General features: G+C 42.8%; 1 protein-coding gene across 4 annotated transcripts in view; it reads left to right on the forward strand.

The window, feature by feature from the left end:
• cabin1 (calcineurin binding protein 1) overlaps positions 1-21,325 on the forward strand; it is a 220,037-nt gene that overhangs the window by 189,781 nt on the left and 8,931 nt on the right. For all 4 annotated transcript variants that reach the window (XM_078421329.1, XM_078421331.1, XM_078421330.1 and 1 more), the window contains 2 exons: positions 13,426-13,714; positions 20,581-20,754. In XM_078421329.1, the coding sequence (XP_078277455.1) occupies positions 13,426-13,714; positions 20,581-20,754 (463 nt within the window). The remainder of the gene's footprint in view (positions 1-13,425; positions 13,715-20,580; positions 20,755-21,325) is intronic.

Genomic DNA, 21,325 nt, shown 5'->3' on the forward strand with positions numbered 1-21,325 from the left:
TCTCTGTGTAGTAATAGGACTAGAAAATAAATTTTGCTTTGGAGGGTAGACCAGAGTAATGGGCCATTAATATAACGCAGTCTCTCATAAATCTAACAACAAGTTCAAGGTATCGCCATCCATCCATAATCACCTTTAAATGCGATGGTGTGTTGCCTTCTTGAACTGACACAGTTCTTCCCACAACGTTGTGTAGTATGGAGTGCCAGAATTTGCTAATTTATGTTGAAGAAAAGATGATTTATTTCTAAGGCATGACAATATGAAGAAGGGTCTCGACCCGAAACGTCACCCATTCCTTCTCTCCAGAGATGCTGCCTGTCCCGCTGAGGTACTCCAGTATTTTGTGTCTACCTTTGATTTAAACCAGCTTCTGCAGTCCTTTCCTCCTACACAATATGAGACTGAGTCGGGAGCTTGCAGGTGCTTGGAGTTGGTGATCCTAATCACCAGCTGAAAGATTTGCCTGGCCATTAAGCATCAATTCTCTCATGTTTAAATACCTCCTTCCTCATGGATTTACACCAAACTTTGTTAAGACTCTTTTCCCCCTGCTTGCAATGTAAATCCCACTTGTCCGCACTTTTGATCATCACATCACATCACCATTCTTTGTATGTCCTTGGGATATTTTGCAAACATTAAAAACTATTTAAGTACAAGAATTTTTTTCAATTAATGTACAAGGAGATGTTTATATTCACGGTGCTAAATATGTACAATTTGTTGTTTAAGGGCAGGAAACCCTGAGGGGTCCATAAGAATGGTGCTATGTGACTGTGACAATAAATGTATTTGGGCTTCAATTAAACAATATGGAGTATTTTGAAGCAAGCGGTTGTGGTACAATAGTGGTATAGTGAGAAATTAATGATCCTGCAATCCAGAAGCCTGGACTAATGATCCAGGGACCTGTGGAATGTAATTGTGATTTATTAAATAATATGCTATTGTTTAAAATAAGCTGATAATCACACCATGGCATTTTGCCATTATCCAGTGCTCCATCACTACTCTCCAATAAAAGTAAACATATAGGGCAGGCAGGTTATTCCCTCTCCAACACTCACATGAAATTAGCAACTGTAGCCTCCGGGTTATGTTCTACAATAAAGTTTCTTCCTGCTTTTCATAAATCTTTGCTGGCAGTAAGATTCAGCCTCATAAGCTGCTTAGCAGAGGCACTGAGGACAAATGTTGCATTCTCACCACTGAAACAACATGGATCAGTAACCACTATCTCAGAGACTAAACCTAGTACTTTGTTGGGGTGCATGCCTTTCTACCAGAAAGTGTAATGAATTTACCCACATATTCATTGGGAAGCCGTTGAATATTTTACAGGTGTCATTTTTCCTAAGATTTCTGGCAGATGCTTAGTGTCCGTTGAATCCAGAAATCTGTGATCAAGAGCATGGACCTAACAGTAGGTGATAGATAGCGCCTGACAAATACACATTTTCATTCTCCAGTCATTTCCCCTGAAACAGAGGTTTAAACCTGTCATTATAAATGTTATTTGATTCCATGAGCTGTAAAATGAGATCTATTAAAAAAACATTGTGGCATAAAATAGGAATTTGGCACTTGCGTCTGCATTCCAAGCCACATACACCTTGTAATTCCACACCACACCTTTCTCAGACGAACATTTTTAAGACAGATCTGAAAGTATATGGAGGCTTAAAGGCTCAGGGAGTGAATAGTACAAGTGCCATTGTAAAAGGCATGATGTTTTGTAACCTACACTTGCTGTATCAATTTCGTGTTCTGTTGTTGCAAACTAAGGCCTTTTTCTTTTGAACAGTCCTGTTGGTCTTTACTGGTTATGTGATATTTTAATATTTGGTACCATTTTCTAGCAGTGTCATTGGTCAGAGTTATTTAAATGAAACAAATTCCTAATTTACTCATGAGGAAAATGGCAAACAATAAACTAGCATTTCATGTATTTTTGCACATTTCCGCTGCACATTCCCACCATAACAGGTAAATCTTATTTGTATTGAATTTTAAAAATAGCTCCTGAAGCCCTTCTGTCTTTTATCAAGGTCATGGTTGATCTTCCAGCTCACACTTCTTTCCCGCCTTGATTAGTACGGGTGTCAGGGGTTGTGGGGAGAAGGCAGGAGAATGGGGTTATGAGGGAAAGATTGATCAGCCATGATTGAATGATGAAGTCGACTTGATTCACACCGATACTTTATCCTAAATTCCATGTACCTTGTTCACTAAACATCTGTGGGGGCCCTTGGTTGGCTTTCTGAAATTCCAAATATACCATAAGCACAGGTTTGTAAAACCTTCCTTTATAAAAAAAATGGTTGCAATGTTACAACCATAATTCGAGGTCAAAGTGCTTGATGGCTTATAAAGCTCTTTTGGGATTTGCTGAATTTGTAAAAGGTCTTCCATAAATAAAAATCTTGTTTCATATTTAAGTTCCTCTTAACATGAAGGGAGGCCATGTGAGCTATCGAGCCATAGAACTGTAGAGTTGTACAGCACAGGAAATGGGCCTACATTCCACCACGTCAATGCTCACCATTTTGCCCAGCTATATTAATCACGTTTGCCCGCATTGGATCGATATCATAAGCCTTAACTATTTAATTATATTTTAAAATACAAAAATCCTATCATCAAACTAATTTTGGACCCAGTTGACCTTGAATCCCGATATAATAACAAGAAACCTAAGAGAGAGACACAAAATGCTGGAGTAACAGTGGTCAGGCAGCATCCTTGGAGAATATGGATAGGTGATGTTTTGGGTCGAAACCATTCTTCATGTTCTCCAGGGATGCTGCCTGACAACGGAGTTACTCCAGCATTTTGTCTGCCTTGAATCCCACGTGTCTTAACCTTCTGGACAAACCAATCATTCAGTCAAATACCTTAAAGGTCTATATGGACAACGGCTTCTGCATTATCCTCATCGTTCTTTTCAATTACCTCCTTAAAAAACTCAAATCAGACAGGATTTCCCACACACAGAGATGCTGAATAACCGACTCTTGACTTTTTAAATGTACATAAATCCTATAATTTAGAATTTTTCTCCAATAATTTCCTTACCACTGACGTAAGGCTCACCAGCCTTTACTTACCTGATGATTCTTGCTGCCTTTCTTAAATAAAGGAACAACATTAGATATTGCCAGCTTTCAGAACAGCCCCATCAACCGCATTTTATTGTCATATGTCCCAGATAGAACAATGAAATTCTTATATGCAATTCTGCTTTGTTTCTCCTTTCCTGTACAGTTTCTGCATTTGTTTTCTTATTTTAAATTCTCCTTCAGTCTAATGTTAGTTGTCAGCATATGTTGGCACCAAATGACAGACTCCAGGTCAATAATTTCCGCTTCTCGTATTGCAGATTTCTCCTCTCAGCTTGGGCTCTGGGGATAGTTGGCCAGATTAGTCCAATACCATTGCCGCTGGTTCCTTGAAATTGAGGATGATATCCAGGTCTTCCAGTGTCTAAGGAGCCTGAATCTTCGGTACACATTCTGCACACATTCTTCGATAGTGAAGGCTTGAAGTTGCTTGGTGAAGACACCTTTTCTAGCCCCTACCCAATTTGGGAGAATAAAGGCTATCCTGAAGAGGCTGGTAAGTTGCTATTGCAGCTTCGAAAGAACACTCATTAAGATCATGGCACATCTTTTACCTGAAGGATAGGTTATACAGGCATTTGGATGGGCAAGGGCTGATTAGGGATAGTCAGCATGGTTTTGTACGTGGGAGGTCGTGTGTCACAAATCTGATTGATTTTTTTGAGGAGGTGACCAAAATGTTCGATGAGAACAGAGCTGTAGATGTTGTGTACAAGCACAGGTAAGTGGGACTAGTGTAGCTGGACATTGTTGGCCAGTGTAGGCAAGTTGAGCCGAAAGGCCTGTTTCCACACTGGATCAATCTATGACTCAGCACGACTTTCCTATATGATCCCTTGCCAAATTTTCAGCTTGTTTTTTATGTTCGTCGAGCCTCCTTCCATTTAATTTAGTTTTCCACCTCTGTTCATGACTACACATGGCAGGATTGCACAGCTTTCATCTGATCCCTTTATCGTGGGATGGCTAACCTCTGTCCACTAGGTGCTATTTAACACTCATATTGGCCTTTGTTGGCGATTCACTAGGTTGTCACCTAGGTTACAAGCCTGTACTTCTTTGGAGTGTGGGAGGAAACCGGAGCATCCGGGGAAAACCCATGCGGTCATGGGGAGAACGAACAAACGCGAAGTCACCTTACAAGTTGTTCGGAAATTTCCTCGCCTCAATCTCCTTAAAATGATCTTATTCCTGGATATTTTAAACTCAGCTGGTGAGAAGGACATAGCATCCATTTAGGTGACATTTGTTAAGATATGTTTAATTATGAGCCACCCTACTTGGTTTGTGGAAATGCTGCTGCATATTCTTGAAGGAATGCAGGGAGTAAAAAGAGTGCCATCTTAAGTTTGATTCTTCTCACTCCAGGTATATTTTATTCTTCATATACCTTGTTCTCACTTGCCGCTGTTTCTGTCTCTAACTGGCATCGTCATTATTTCTTTGTCAATGTAGTTGGCAGTGCATTGTGTAGAGGAATGGTTGCTAGTAGCTTGGGCCATTTCACAAGATAATATATATTTCATATGCCTCCACAAATTCTTAGTTTAACTCAGCGGGTCAGTCGGCATCAGCAGAATTCAGGCAGTGTCGATGCTGCCTGACCCGCTGAGTTACTCCAGCACTATGTATCTATGGTATAAACTAGCATCTGCAGTTCCTTCCTATATGTAAATGTTTTGTTTCATTTAGTTTTGAGATACAGCATGGAAACGGGCCCACCGAGTCCACGCCGACCAGCAATCACCCATGCATTAGTCCTATCCTACGCACTAGGGTCAATTTACAGAAGCCAACTAACCGACGAACCGATGGAATGTGGGAGGAAACCAGAGCACCCGGAAAAACCCCACGCTGTTACAGGGAGAACATACAAACTCCATACAGACAGGATTCATAGTCGGGATCGAACCCGGGCCTTTGGTGCTGTAAGGCAGCAACTCTACCGCCGAGCTACTGTGCTGCCCCAAATAATCAAATTCCTAGATTTTTTTAATTTATTTGTTCATAAGAAGAGGATTCCCAGCCCTAATTGACCCAGACTAGGTCAGAAGTCAGTTAGAAGTTAACTACTATGGCGGGTTTGAAGCCACATTCTTGCCAAACTGGGTTAAGATGGCAGCTTTTCTTTGCTTTAAATAAAACCGTCCAGTCTATTTATTGTTGTCATTATTAATAAGTAATAACTTTGTAATCTAATTATATGAATTCCTATTTCCCGGCTGTCAATATGGGATCATGGATTTCTGTCTCCAATCTGGATAGTAACCTGGTAGTTTAACCACACCCTGACATTTTACTGTTGCATTCCTTCCTGTGATCTGCAGAGTGAAGCTGATTTACTGAGATTACTCATGAATCCTGGAATACCTGACCTTTTGCACTGAGTAACTCTGATAGCAGCATCCCAGGATGGTAGAAAATGTGTTTGTGTACTACATGTGATAGGTCATGTGTCACTGCAGCGGTATTGTTTCAGGCAGAAGCAACTAGATAAGCAATCACTACGTAAGTGTAGTTTGACAGGAGTCATGATCTAATTCGTAGTAACACGGCTGGTATGGATGGAGTCATCTCTTATTTCAAGGTAGCACCACTCAATCCTCAGTCATTCATTTAATTTGTTGCTCGAAGCAGAGGGCAGCAGGTCACGGTAGCTTTGATCCATTTCCTGTTATTACTATTATTGGCCTTATATCTAATTATCAGAACAATTATATACTCCGATTTAAATTTCTAATGATAATTTGTATTGTTTATTATTGGTTGAAGAGCAGGTGCTTGGACTGGTCTAACACTCTGAGCGCTAAAGGATGAAATCTTGAATAGATTTATCTGCAAATATTGAATGCTTGCAATCTTGGTACTACAGTTCTGCTTGATTTATCCAGAACTGCCTCATCTCACTGAGAGTAGTATGGTCAATTGTTCGAGGATTGTATTCTCACAGGTGTCAGCCTGTTCAAAAAAACATGATGAAGGAAGCCGGTGGCTTGTTTTGTGGCTATTGCTCTGCTGGTTGCTCTGGTACCGGCGATCCAAAATGTGAATTTAAAGTGGTGATGGAGCTGATTAAGCTGAACCTGCAATGTTGTGCTGGTGAAATAATCAGTTGAATAGCCCCAGGGAAGAACCAGCCGAAATCACTACCTCGTGTCATTAATGATTCCCAATGATGAGTCTGGGCAGGCAGTGTGCAGGGAACAAAGTGTAAGCTGTACAAGAGCCAAAAATCATTCTTGGATGAGTTATAATGTTTATTACCACATGCGTGGGTGTGTACCAGATGAACAAGGACAGAAGCTTCAAATTCATAAACTTTTCTCAAGAAAATAAGATCCTTGCAGGCAGTTTAAAATATAGGGAAATTATAATGACTTGGCCTTAAAAACATCAACATTTTTACAGATAATAATTTAAGACTTTTTCCCTTAATTTCCATTCTGCACCTATCCCTACCCTAAATTAACAGGAAAGTTATAGCGTGGTCTATTTTACCTATTAATATCTTACCCCATGCTATTTTTGGGGATTGCAGATACATTTCTGATGAAAAATATCCTATGGCCCATCTTCACTTTATTTCCCAGATGCATGCTTTTTGTTGTCTTTTTCCATCGTCATTCTACTATTATAAACCTTCTATCTCCATTATAAACCTTCATAACAGCCACCAGAAGTCTACATAAGTTTCTAAATATACTGCCCCAATAAAGTGGCAGGACTGGTAGCATGGATCAAAAATTGGCTTTGGGATTAAAAAGCTAATTGGTGGACTACATTTTTTCAAATGATCAGGAAGTTTACAGCAGAGTTCCCCACAAATTGGTACATGAACCACAGCTGTCTTTAGTGTCTACTAGAGCAAGTGGACCCGTTGGGCCCACACCTCTCTTGCATTGGTGCAGCACCCTCTCCTCCCTCCCTCCTCTCTCCCCCCTCTCCTCCCGCTTCCCTCTCCCCCTCCCCCTCCCCTCCCCTCCCTCCCCCTCCCTCCACCCCTTCCCATTCCCCTCCCCCCCACTCCATCCCCCTCAACCCCCCATATCCTCCCTCCTCCCCCCCCCCTCCTTCCATCCCTTCCCTCCCTCCCCCCTCTCTCCCTAGGAGATAGATTTAAACTTTAAAATGTGAATAACTTAAAAAATATAACACCAATTTCAATGAAACTTCCATTAGCACCAAAGGGATGATGGTGAGTAAGGTGGGCCTAAAATTGTCACGTTATCGTATCCTGTTTTGGCTGTAGTTCAGGAACAAACAAACAAACAAACGAGAGTTTTAATATATAGATTCATAAGTAAAAGTTGGAGATACTAAAAACATTGTGAATAAGACAGACTTGTAAGTGTAGCTAACATTGGAAAATATAGACTTTGAGAGAACACGGACAAGTGAAACAAACAATTAATTAATTGCAGAATGACGCTTGGGAAGATTGAGAAGAGGCTGACCGTTGCACCTTTAAGAGATGTAAGAAGGGAGCTGAGTGCTTGTGTAAAGTGACATGTAAACACGGTGCAGAATATTCAAAAGCAGGATAGGGTTGTAATTGAATCAACAATAAGCCTCTGTTACCAGAATAATCAGGAAATCAGACATATAAGTATTGATAACCATCATGCATAGATCTAAATGTGGCAGGCAGGTCGATATCCAGCAGGCAAAGATTTAATGAAGGAAAAGGTTCTAACCAGAGGGCTCCAACTGAATGTGGTAGAGGGATCAAAAAGATCCTTTCGTGGAATGAACCAGAGAGCAAGGATTTATTGTAGCTGAAATGTCTAATCAGAAGGCACAGGTTAAACCTGCAAGAAGGGTCACAGATTTATTGTGGAAGTACGGTCAGTAACAAAAGAGCATGGATTTTCAAAATTGGGTATCACTGTGGGTTGTGAGAGCAAGAAGAAAGGCTAAAGGGGATATGGACAGGTTAAGTAAAGGGGAGATTCAATGGAAAAATAATATAATATGAATAAATGAGAGGTCATTTATTTAGGCAAAATAGAAAGACCATATCCTGTCATAAATTGTGAGAGGCCATAAGATATTAATGTTCAGATCAACCTGGTTGTTGTAGTAAACAAATCACTGTAAATTAACACGTGGGTCACGCAAGCAATTTCAGATTCAAACAATATGTTGGTCTTAATTTAGATGATTTAAGAACAAGCATGGAGGTATCCGATTATGTCGGGCCCTGGTGTATTTGTACTGAACGTTATGTATAAACTAAACTAGTTTAGTTTAGAGTATCTCTAAACTAAATATGGTCTTTCTCATTGGTGCACGGCATTCAGACATACTTTCCATTCCCCCTCTGTTCTTTCTCTGACCTATTTATGTTTATTTCCTTCATGCATCAACCTGTTTCCCAAAGGCCCACCCTCCTCATTAAATTAAAACAAGCCCAGAATAAATGTATGCAGCAGACTCGTAAACTAACAATGACGCATTTGTATGATTGAATGCACAGCTCTATGTGGAAAGTGAACATTTGATTTGAAGGAATACAATATTTAAAGCTAGCTAATCAGTCATTCCATTTGAATTTTGATAGAGATCGTGAAGGAGAAGCTTACTATCCATCATAAAGAAAATTAGCATTGAAATGTTTGTAGTGATTCTATCAGGTACAGGAGTAGACATCATTGCTGCTGATCTGCTCGGGTAATGGAATGGGGGCTGGGGAGGAGTGGGTGGGAGGGGATATTGCCGAAAGGATGCAGAAGGGAAAATCTGATGGGAGTGAGACTTGTGGCTCTTGAAGTGGCTGGGAACTGAGGGCATTGTAAACAACGCAAGAATGACAAAGTGGTTCCATGCTCTGTGACTGCAACACCAGAGAAGGGAAATAGAACTAGATTTAATGTCTCATGCAAAGGGCAGGATTTGGTGCAAAGCTCCCCAACACTGAGCTAAAGAACATAAAACATCAAATAGTGGAAGATGGGAACACAGCCTTCGGCCCATGTGCTGACCATGATACCATATTAAACTAATCCCATCTGCCTGCATAAGATTAATAACCCTCCATTACATGTGCCTGTCTAAGTGCTTCTTAAAAAGTTGCTATCATGTCTGCTTCCACCATTGCCCCAGGCACTGTGTTTATTTTGCGTACTTTTTCCGTACTGGCATATAAGAGCATGGACCACTCTTGCTACACGGCATACAGAACATCGTCCTGGGATTCATGTAGCTCCACCAGCCATCCTGCACATGAGGTAGCGTGCATTGTTTATGTTAAAAAGTGAGCGTGGAATTGCCGTGTTCATTTGTAGCCTTGCGTTGCTGATTCAGACCTTGCCCCTTGGCAGAGCTGAAGCACGTTCCAGGCACAGCACTGTATATTTTCAGAGCTTGGCGTGATGCTGAGCAGCATGCTGTTAAAATATTTCAACATTTTAGCTTTTAGTGCCTGTGTGTCAGATTCTAATTTCCGCAAGCAAGCTTTACTGCAAGCAAGCACTCGTTTTTACCATGTGGGGTTCGGTGTACAGAATCTGCATGAGAAAAACAGACTCTGAAAAACACATAATTATCAGGCACTCGCTGCCTTCATTGCCCTAGAATGTTCTATTTGCTGCATCTGAATTATCGTTACCTCGTGCTGTCGTTGCGATCACCAGTGTATGACCATTCAGCATCAGGTATTTTCGGAGGGTAATTTACTCCTCAGCTGGGGTCTCTGTGAAAGTGAACAGATATTGTTACACCTTCCAGGTCATTCCATGTGGCAAGGATTTTGTGTAAAGAGGAATCCCTATTTTGTTATTAACAGCAGGCTGATTTATGGCAATTTAACCATTCACAGAGTGAGCAGCATTTTCTGATTCACCAATTCTTTCTATAAACATGAATAAAATACAAATGTCCTGCCATGTCAGTTTTCTGAGATTTGCTCTGTAGATTGTTGAGAGGCTTTAATCATGCTGGGGGGGCTACAGTGCCTCTGAGCTGCTTCTATTGAATGGTTGCCACGGTGCCCTTGTCATCCTTCACTGGAGGTGTACTCTAGGCATAACAGGTTTACAGGTAGCCTTCAGATCCTGTCTCATAGGAAGACTAGAAAGTCATGCTGAAGGAAAGAGGTGGGCTATACATCAGGCAAGGTGAACAGGATTCGACAGGCAGCCTGCAGAAAGCCAGCTCTGGAACACCGCTGTCATGGCCCTGAGCTTTACTGGATGAGATGTGGGATGTGGATGCTGATGAGCAAGCTGTTTGTTTTGGATGGCATGGCGATAGTATGAGGCAAAATGTAGGGTATGTACCGCAACGATCTTTCAGGACCCAGTTTGTTGCTGTATCCTGATGACGTATTATGTGCATTTGTTCATTGACCAGGTAACGTGTTGGTAAATGTAGTAACGAATGTTCGTGAGTTCAGGCACCTCCACCTCCTCTCCCTCTTCAATCCTTTTTGTCCTCTCCACAAGATTACCCTTGGTCAGTCACAAGCTAAGAGAAACAGCAGCAAGTGATTACTGGTATATTAGTCAAGAGTGTTTTATTGGCATATGTCCCAGGTAGAAAAATGAAATTCTTACTTGCTGCAGCTCAACAGAATATGTAAACATAGTACACTGCAGGTCCATGAAGTTGGCAGGTACATGAAATCTACAAGGTATGTCTAGGCCACTAACACTATTAGTGTTAAACAAAAACGTAACAACACAGAACAAGGCCATTTGGCTCATTGTCTATGTGGCTGCAAAGGCCAAATCTATCTTTTACCACTGTGTTGGTAGCGTAGCAGCGCACAATTCTTGTTACCACATATCCAAACAAGAGAGGATCTGCGTCCAGCACCCTTGTAAGTAGTGGGTTCCAGACCCCCTACCAATATTTGGATGAAAACGATTCTCCATGTGCCTTCTCTAATTTGTTAATCAATTAACCAATGCCCCTGGGTTTTGGTTGGAGGTGGTGGGTGGGAAAGAGATAAGGTTCTTACTATTTACTCTATTTAGATTCTTTGTGATTTTATATTCAATTAGTTTTTCTTCAATCTCCCTTGGCCTACCGTATCCAATCTTTTCTCATGGTAATGTTTTTTTTCTGTCAATGCCTTTGTAGGTTTCCTCTGCACAGTGTAATCACATTTTCCCTGTCACTAAGTGACCAGAATCATACACTATCTAATAAGTTCTAGGAATAACCTCATTGCTTTTGCATTTTATACCATGGTTAATTGAGGCCATCTTGTGCGTCCGTTTAGCCACATCATTGATCTGGCCTATTACCTATTAAGGATGAAGCTCCATCTGTTCCCCTATGCCACTCATTGTAAAGGCCCAATATATGTACTACGGGCATTTAGGAGACCAGCAGTATGGATTTATTGACTGTGTTATTCGGGAACCTGGCTGCATTTCAGATTTGTGAACTGTTCAAGATCTGAACACAGGAGCGGAACCCTGCCAGAACCTGGGAATGAGCTGGGATCCTCCTAGAGGCCATAGGTTTAAAGCAGGAGGGGAGATATAGAAAAGAGATTTGAAAAATAAACTTTCCACATTGTGAGAAGAATATCTGGAACAAATTGCCAGATATAATTACAATGCTTAAAAGGCGATTTGATAGTACTTGTGTAGGACAGGCCTAAAGGGGTACAGGCCTAATGCAGGCAAATGGGATCATCGTAGATTATCATCATGGGCAGCATGGACAAGGTGGATCAAAAAGGCCTAATTCCACACTTTATGTTTCTATGACTCAATGTATTATATTTACTGTGACTTGCATCCCCATCTACCCTGTGCATCTACACTCTCCGGGATTCTCATTGTGCTGTGTATGTGACCGCAGCATTGAAAAGTCGGAAAGCACTTGGTTGTGCATTCAATCTGTGTTGGCTGAAGCCACGACTGGGGATGTGAGAAGGCCCGCGGCAAATAGTATGATAAACGCCATAGCAAGATGCTCCAGAAACATGATAGCAGAAGGATGCAAGGAGGAGTCTGCATTTATATGACATCTTTCATCTCTTTAAACAGCCAGCACAGCCACCATTTTGTGTCTGAGAATCATAAATCTTCCAACCACAGCAGTAGGTTTTTTCATCCATGCCGATAGTGCTGCCTCTCTATACTAATCCAATTTCCTGCAAAGGCCACAAATGTCTTATCCAAACACCTGTCCAAAAGCATTTAAACGTTGTAATTGTACCAGCTTCAATTACCTCCTCGAGGAGCTGATTTCAGATATTTACCACCCTCTGTGGGGAAAAAAACTTACATCTTAGGTCTTTTTAAAATTTCACCCCTCTCACCTTAAAAAAATGCCATCTAGTTTTAGACTCCCATGCCCCTCATAATTTTATAAATCTCTGCAAGGTTACCTCTCCGCCTCCTACATTCCAGGGAGATTAAACCCAACAATCCATTCCAGTACAAGCAACATCCTGGTGAATCTCGTCTGCATTCTCTCCCTTGTTACCACACCCTTCCTGTCTCGTGGTGACTGGAACTGTACACAATACACCAAATGCAGCATAATCAATGCTTTGCACAACTGCAACATGATGTCCCAATATTTATATTCAATTCCATGGCTATGAAGGCAACAGATCAAATTCCTTATTCACTACACTATCCATCTGCCCATTGTCATTTTCAGCAAACTATTTACTTGCCCCCAAGGTATCTCTGTACATCAACACTCTTTGGTCCTTATCATTTATATCCACTGCCACAAATTGATTTTACAAAATGCATTACCTCACACTTGTCTGAATTAAATCCTATCTGTCACCGTTCTGCCCAACTTTCCAGCTAATTATGTCCCCTTAGATAACTTCATGATCTACAACTCAACCAATTTTCGTAGTGTTTGCAGACTTCTAATCAGACCAACTATGTTCTCATCCATTATTAATATAGGTTATGAATACTAAACAGCCCAGCATCATTCTTTGCAGTATCTCGCTTCTTACTGTTTCAGTTAAAAAATAACCCATCCATCACTCCTCTGCTTCCTGTCACTATCCCAGTTATGGAACCAGCTTACCAGCATGCCTCGGATCCAATGCTTATATCATTCATTCTGCTGGTCTTTTACCCTATCTCAGATAGTCCCTTTATTCTCTCCACCCTTCCTCTTTGGGTGACATTCAAAATTTGTTTTTAATGAACCTCAGTTTTGATTTTAAAAGGTCTTGAAATGTTAACTGTTTCTCTCTCCACAGTTGCCTGATCTGATAAATATGACACCTTCTTCCCCCCCAAAAACTTGGTGTGGGTATAATTTGAATATTGCAACAAAACGTCTAGTTAATTTTCATTCCCCTCTCTTACAGACAGGAGAGACGCCAACTACGCCAAAATACTCCAAGGACTGTAAGGAAACCTTTTTCCCTGCCACATCTAGCACCATCTCCCCATCTGCTTCCATTTTGACGACCCCCACTGCAGCACTGCCTGAGAGCGTCCAGCCAGCTGATTTGCAACCTAAAATGAGGTTAAGCCACACGGTCCAGGGAGACCCACGTGGTGCCGATGTCACACCACTGCCAACTGTGCGGGATGCCCAACCCCAAACTGCTGCTCCATCAGAGACACATTCCAGCACAGCGTATCTCACTCAAGGTAAACCCGACCTCAGATTGGATTTGTATAGTGTCTATAATATGGAAAACTCACCCATGTGTTTCTCGGAATAAAATATCCTCAGCTAAAGTTACGGTGCCTTTGTAAAGGATTGCATTAGATGAAAACATAGAAGATTTGGGAAGGTTACTTCAGAAACTCGGGAACCAAAGGAAACTCAGAAGAATAACCTCATAAAGGCCCTTGTCGCTCAAAACCTTACCCAACAATGTACCTGGCCAAATGTGTTTTAAAGGTCATAATTGTACCTGGCTCTACCACTTCTTCTGACAGTTTGTTCCATGCATGCATTACCTCAGGGCCGTCTTTACAGCATTATGGGCCTCGGGCAAAGCAGAAAAATCCTAAACACAATTTCACGACCCCTGATGTCCCCCTCCCCAGTGCCCATTCTCAGACCCCCCCATTCTCTCTCCCCCAGACCAACTGTTACTCTCCGCCACCCCCCTTTCCCCAGCACCCCCATTTCCCCCACTCTCTCTTCCCCCCCACCACCAACCCCCACCCTTGCTGTCCCCCTCCCCAGTCCCACTCTGCCTCCTCCCACCCCCACTCTCTCCTCACACCCTCCCCGTCGCCCCCACCGTTACTCTCCCCCAACCCCCTTTCCCTACCAGCCCCCCCTGTCGTGCCGGCGAAAAGCACTTACCGAAAAGAACTTAGCGATGGACTTAGGGTGCTACATTGTTGCGAAAAGCACTTACAGATCGCTGTGAGAAGCACTTAGGGATGGAAAAGCAAAGCATTTAGGGAGCTAATTGTTGCGAAACAGATCGCTGTGAGAAGCACTTAGGGATGGAAAATGTTGCGAAAAAAACACTTAGGGACCGAAAATGTTGCGAAAAAAGCACTTATTGAACCTACATTTTTAAAGTAGTATTTATTTATTGCAAGTCACTTAACATACACAGATCAGCATGGGGCCTCTATGCTCGTGGGGCCCCGGGCAAGTGCCCATCAGGCCCATGCGTTAAGACGGCCCTGCATTACCTTAGGGGTGAAGTCCCTCAGGTCCTTTTGTAATGTGGTTTCAGAGGTTCAATGGTGCTTCTATTGTTACATGTGCAAAGTGTAAACGCACCGTGAAAATCTTTTCTTACAAACAGTTCAGTTGAGTATTGCCATATCTAAGCATAACCCCGATTAGCAAGTTGTACAGAAATAGTCAACTGATTCCACATGCGAGCGGCGCCATGGTTTGGCACTAAATGGAATTAAATAACCTGCGGAATTTTGATGTGTTTTATGGCTGGAGGGGATTCTGGAGATAGAAAATAAATTGCTATTTAAATCATTTAAATCGCAGCTGTAGGGTAAATGGAAATTAACATTGAGCTGCAACACATAAGTGCAATGGGCAAACAGGATTGGTGAAATGGGATCTGGAGAAAATATGCATAGAGTTGGCAACAGTACGCTATCGCAGTGAAATGGTTGCAAAGAGTATGCTGTTATAACCCACTAAATTGTTTCTTATACACGAAGAAAGCAGAGATTTTTCTTCTAACTTCCTTCACTTCGGGCAGTGACTTGTGTAGGTTTCTGAGCCCAGATATTGCCAGAACTGCCATTAATGAGAAGTATCTCGGTCAGCCTATTGTTTAACAAACAGAGCTGCAGAGTTCAAACAATTTGCTCTATTGTTGGCCACTAGCTCACTAATCCTTAAAATATATGGATTTATAGTCTTATACTAGACCTGCATTGGTGCAGCATCCTCTCCTCCTCCCTCTCCTTCCCCCTTCCCCTCTCCCCTCCCCTCCCCTCCCTCCCCCTCCTCCCTTCCCCTCCCCCCACTCCATCCCCCTCAACCCCCCTTATCCTCCCTCCTTCCCTCCCTCCATCCACCCCTCCCTCCCTCCTCCCTCCCCCCTCCCTCCCTGGGAGATAGATTTAAACTTTAAAATGTGAATAACTTAAAAAATATAACACCAATTTCAATGAAACTTCTATTGGCACCAAAGGGACATCGGGGTGAGTAAGATGGGCCTAAAATTATTGCTCTATCGTGTACCGTTTTGGCTGTAGTTTAGGAACAAACAAACAACTGAGAGTTTTAGTATATAGATATCAGTCCTCTGATTTGTTACAGTTGGTCCACACACTAAATATTCTTAACTGAAATTATTCAGTTAAACCAATCCTCAACTTTTCATTATTGATCCACATCTTAAATTTTTGAATGTGAGAATCGTTAACTTTAACAATTTCCCATGATAACTATGAAACCCTGTTTCTTTATCTCAAAGCCATTTCATGGGATCAAATCCATCATTTTCCTACATTATTTTAATTACCGAGGCCTTACATGTGAATATAATACATGTGGGAATTGGTGGCAGAGTGATCTCATTCTAAAATTCAGTCTTGAGTTTGTATTTAGTATTTGATTTAATTTGAGGTTACTGTTTCTTTCACAATGCTTGTGAATGGTAAACAACTGCCCAGGAGTATCAGGTAGCAGTTAATGAAGTGGTCGGCAACAACGGGCTGCTTGACAAGGTGTGACTACTGACAGTCAGTACGTGGGGAATGAGGGCTGGCATAAAGCTGCACATAATAGAACACATTTTATGTTTGCGCTGTACAGTTTGCACAAAGAGTAAAGTTTGGTAAACTAACGTCATTTTAACTGACCCCTTTATTATAATGGATCTTGGTTATAGCGGACAGACCTGCTGACACTATCCCAGCTCGCATGGGCTCCCCAGACCCAGCTTCCGACACCACCCCCTGCTCACAAGGTGCACCAGTGAGCCTTCCTTCACCCATTGTACGGTCCGGTTGGCGCGGCTGTTGGTGTGGCTCACGTTGTGGCTCCTGGAGACTGTGTTTCCTCAGGCATTGTCGCTGCAGGACGCACGTGGTTGTCGTGGGGCTCCCTCCCCTCTCACCAGCTGGTGCTTCTTCCTGTCGACCACCTCCACCTCCACTGCCCGCTCCACCTCCTCCTCCTCTCATTGCTTTGTCCACTCAGTTTCTCCCTCCTCCCCCTGTCCCTCCACTGCCACCTCATCCCCTCCTCATCCTCCTCCTCCTGTCGCTCAGTTCAGTCTCTCCCCCCCCTTCACCGCTGCCTGCTCCCTGGAGTTGCTGACATACTCCACCTTGGAGGCTGTTGGTGGGCAGAGGCTGCTGGGAGGGAAGGGGCTGCAGTGGCCGGGTGCTCTTGTTATTGGTGGCGGACTAAGGGAGGGAGCTAAAGGCCAGTGAGGGGGCAGGGGGGCAGGGGGGGAAGGGCCTGCGGCATTGGCCACGTTGGCCGGATGGTAGGGTAGCTGATGGGGAGGAGCTTGCTGGTGCAGACCTGCAGCATCAGATTCTAGTTTTAAGGTGAAACGCCACAAGGTGCTGAAGTAACTTCTCAGACTGGATCAGTCTGAAGAAAGGTCACGACTCCACCTATCCATGTTCTCTGGGATGCTGCCTAACCCACTGAGTTACTCCAGCACTTTGTGTCCTTTTGTGTATTAACCACCATCTGCAGTTCTTTATTTCAACTATATACAATGACAATGATTGGCGTCCATTACCGCCGGTTAGAATGGACAATCGGCAGTAATGGACGCCAATCCCACCCTTCTCATCTTAATCATAATCGTAATTTATTAGCCAAGTATGTTTTGCAACATATGAGGAATTTGGTTTGCCATACAGTCATACCAAAAAAGCAGCAAGACATACAACTACATAAAAACTGAACATAAACATCCACCACAGCAGCTTCTCCACATTCCCCAATGATGGAAGGCAATAAAGTCTTATTTTCGTTCCTCCTTTTCCCCCACGGTCGGGGGAATCGAACCATTCGCAGTCGGGGCGATTGAAGCTCCCGCAGGCGGTGATTGAAGCTCCCACGATCAGCGTGCCAGGTACTCACCAGTAACCTGGCACACTGATCTCTAGTTTGGGTTTTGTCACGATCTCTCAGCTCCAGATCTCATTTTAACTTCGGTCCAATCATGGAGCAAAGAGGTGAATTCCAGAGGCAGTCTTGTAGATTCATCCTGAAATGGGGATTGAATCCACACTCAGACCTGGGGAAAGTGGATTCCACGTAAACTAAGCTGATAAACATAATTTTAGAATACCACTGTGCGGTGATGTTCCCATCTCTCAGCACCAGTTGTCTCTCAAGGTACGCTGGATGAACGTCCATTTGAATTCCATCGACTCCATCTTAAGGATAGCGGAGTCAGGGGGTATGGGGAGAAGGCGGGAACGGGGTACTGATTGAGAATGATCAGCCATGATCACATTGAATGGCGGTGTTGGCTTGAAGGGCCGAATGACCTCCTCCTGCACCTATTGTCTATTGTCTATTGTCTATTGACTCAGTCTTTTAACTCCATAACCAGCAGACATGAAGACCAGTGTTATTTCAGTTTGATCACAGATGTAAACATGCATTTCAGCAGATGGTATAAGTAATTTGAGCTGCAGCAGCCCAAACTCATGGCTTGATGCAGGACACTCCCAAAATAAAGACATCCCATCTCAGTGAGACAGCTCACTGACAGTAATTTAAAGAAATGCTGGCTTGCGATTACCATAACAAGCCATCTTCACAAGACTGGAACTTAAACCTGAAGCGCTTCATGACAGGTGAAGACGTATCTCAGAATTTTGCCAGCCATGTTCAAGTTCAGTGCACTCCACTCTGTGAGTCAGAAGGTTGAGTGCCCCACAACAGGGAGTTGAGCTGGGAATCTGAGCTTCCCCTCCGACATCGTACCCTCTGACACCTCGTCATTCAGATAAAACAGTAAACCAAAGTCTCAGACAGGTCCCAGAGCAATACTTCAGAGAAGAGCTGGGAACTCTCCTGGCACATTAGTTCATATTTATTTCTCAAACAACATCACTGATATTATCTCTTTATTACATTGTTACCTGTGAAATCATTGCACAATTTGGCTGCTGTATTTTCTGCATCATTGGCTTCAGTAAAGTAATTCCTTGGCAGTAAAGAACTTCAGGATGTAAATACTGGTCTTTTCATCCCTAAATATAGATTCATGGAGTTATATAGCATGATAACAGGCCTTTTGACCCAACTCGTCTATTCTGACTAAATTGTCTTATTACACTAATCCTATTTGCCTGCATTTGGCCCACAGCCCTCAAAATCTGCATCTGACTGAATGTTTAAAATGTCTTCTAAATATTATAATTTCATCCACTTCTACTCCCTTCTCTGGCAGCTTGCTCCATATATTCACTATCCCCTGTGTGAAAAACTTGCCCCTCAGATCCCCTTAAATCTTTCCCTGCTCATCTTAAATCTATGCCTGCTAATTTTAGACTCCCCTACCCTGGAAAAAAGACTGTGACCATTAACTTTATCTATGCTCTCATATTTTTATAAACCTCTGTAAGCTCACATCGCAGCCTCCTGAATTCCAGAGGAAATAGTCCTAGCCTAGCCAGTCTCTCCTTATAACTCAAACCTTCAGTCCAGGAAACATTTCTGTGAAACTTTTCTACAGCCTCTCTGGTGTAATTCACATCCTTCCTTTCGATAGGCGACCAGAACTGCACACAACCCTCCATCTGCAGCCTTACCAACAATTTGTACAACTATAACATGACATCCCAACGCCTATACTCAATGTGGACACAAGGAACTGCAGATACTGGTTTATAAGAAAGACATTTCAGATCAATATCTGAACTAGTTAACTATCCATCTCTCCAGTCTGACGAAGGGTCTCAACCCAAAACATCACCCATTCCTTCTCTCCAGAGATGCTGCCTGTCCCGCTGAGTTACTCCAGCATTTTGTGTCTACCTCTCCAGAGACGCTGCTTGACCTGCTGAGTTACTCCAGCACTTTGTGTCTTTTTTTCCTGCTCACAATGCCTCGGCTGATGAAGGCAGTTATACCATATGCCTTCTTTATTGCTCTACCTGTGTTGCCACTTTCAGGGAACTCGAGACTTGTACCCCAAAATCTCTATGTTCGATTACCCTGCCAATCATTGTGTATGTCGTGGCCTTATTGAACTTCCCAATATGCACTTGCTGGAGTTAAATTCCATTAGCCATTCCTTCACCATTTCCCCGGTTGTGTACCTTTCTTCATTGCCCACCGTACCACCAATGTTGGTGTCGTCTGTGTAACCTTGGAACATCCTTAGTTTAAGAGACCACTATTGTGCTTTGCTGTTCTCTAACACTGTTAAAATGTGTCCTGTACCTTTGCAAGACATTGCCGCACACCAGGTTGTCTACACTCTTTGCGTGCTGACCTAGAGAAGTGGGCCAGCGTTTTACAAAAGTTCCTTTATGGCACTCTGTGGTTGTGATGGAGGTGTGGGAGAATTCAGTGGGGAGAAGATAACAGTCCTCCTGAGAGAGACCTCTTGCCCGCCCGGATGGGGGGAGTATTACAACTTGGCACAATGTCCCAAGCTGCCGCCATCAGGCCACTTACCGATGGGTCTGTGAACCGGTTTAAAGATCTCACTATCTTTGCAGAGGGCACCGATATGTTTTTAATAAACCTGTAGTGTTGCTTTTTAATGTGGGGATGGGGGAAACTTGAGTTCCCACGTTGTTGATTACTTCGTGGGTGATGTATAATTTGTTTTATTGACAGTTATTTGTTTAAGGTTATATGTTGCAACCATTTAACTCGATTGCTGTCGTTAAGTAATTAAGGCAATCTTTGCAGATTAATGATGTCAGGAAGTACGATGGGGAAATGAAACGTATGCCAAGATGAATGGCACAATAAAACAGGCATCAATTGGTCAGGTTTCTGGCCACTAGCGAGTAGGTTAGAGAGCAACAAACATAAAAGAACTGACGGGTGATTGTGTCTTCTCCACCACGCTTTGCAGATGAGGATTCAGAGGAGCCTTTAGAAGAGCTAAGCTATCGGCATCAGGAAACCCTGTGTCAGCAGATGAAAATGGCCACTGTCGCTTCTGCCCATGACACCTCTCGCTGGCAGGAAGAGGGCAATTACACTCAACAGAATGAGGGGTCTCGTCCTGAACACTGCTCCAGTCACAGTGAGTACATCCAGCAGGAGAAACTATCGACAGAAATGCAGCTTGTGTATCAGTCATGAACCTGCGTGATCGTACAAGATACAGACACCCAAAGGGAGGCAGCATCGGCAGTGCATTCACTCTGCAGTCAGTCCCCTCTCCCCTGATGATGTCCTCCCCTGCACTGGAATCAGATGGGCACCAACTGAAAGGAAATGTGGTAACTTCTTAAGACATTAGCAATCTTGGCAAATGTATTGCTCCAAGGGTGTGCTCTCAAAATGCTAAAGCGTTAAACCTAATGAATCTTTACTGAGTAGCTGCTGAAGTGTTTCCAGGCTCTTTATAATGTGGCATTGTGCTCTGTTTGTAGGCACACTAATTATGCTATCTGTTTGTCTGTTTAGTAAATAACTGACAAACCAATGTGTTAGAGAACACAGGGGTTTTAGTAATAAAATAGTTTATCTCTGCATCACAAGCTGAAATGAGTCGGTGAATGTTACGCTAAAGCAAGAGGTTTCCATTTTAGCAAAGAACTATAGTGCTGCTTCTACTGTGCCTTTGGCCAATTTCATGATTTTTTTGCAGT

Source organism: Rhinoraja longicauda, chromosome 25 (genome assembly GCF_053455715.1).
Source record: "Rhinoraja longicauda isolate Sanriku21f chromosome 25, sRhiLon1.1, whole genome shotgun sequence".
In the NCBI taxonomy this organism is placed as follows: Eukaryota; Metazoa; Chordata; class Chondrichthyes; order Rajiformes; family Arhynchobatidae; genus Rhinoraja; species Rhinoraja longicauda.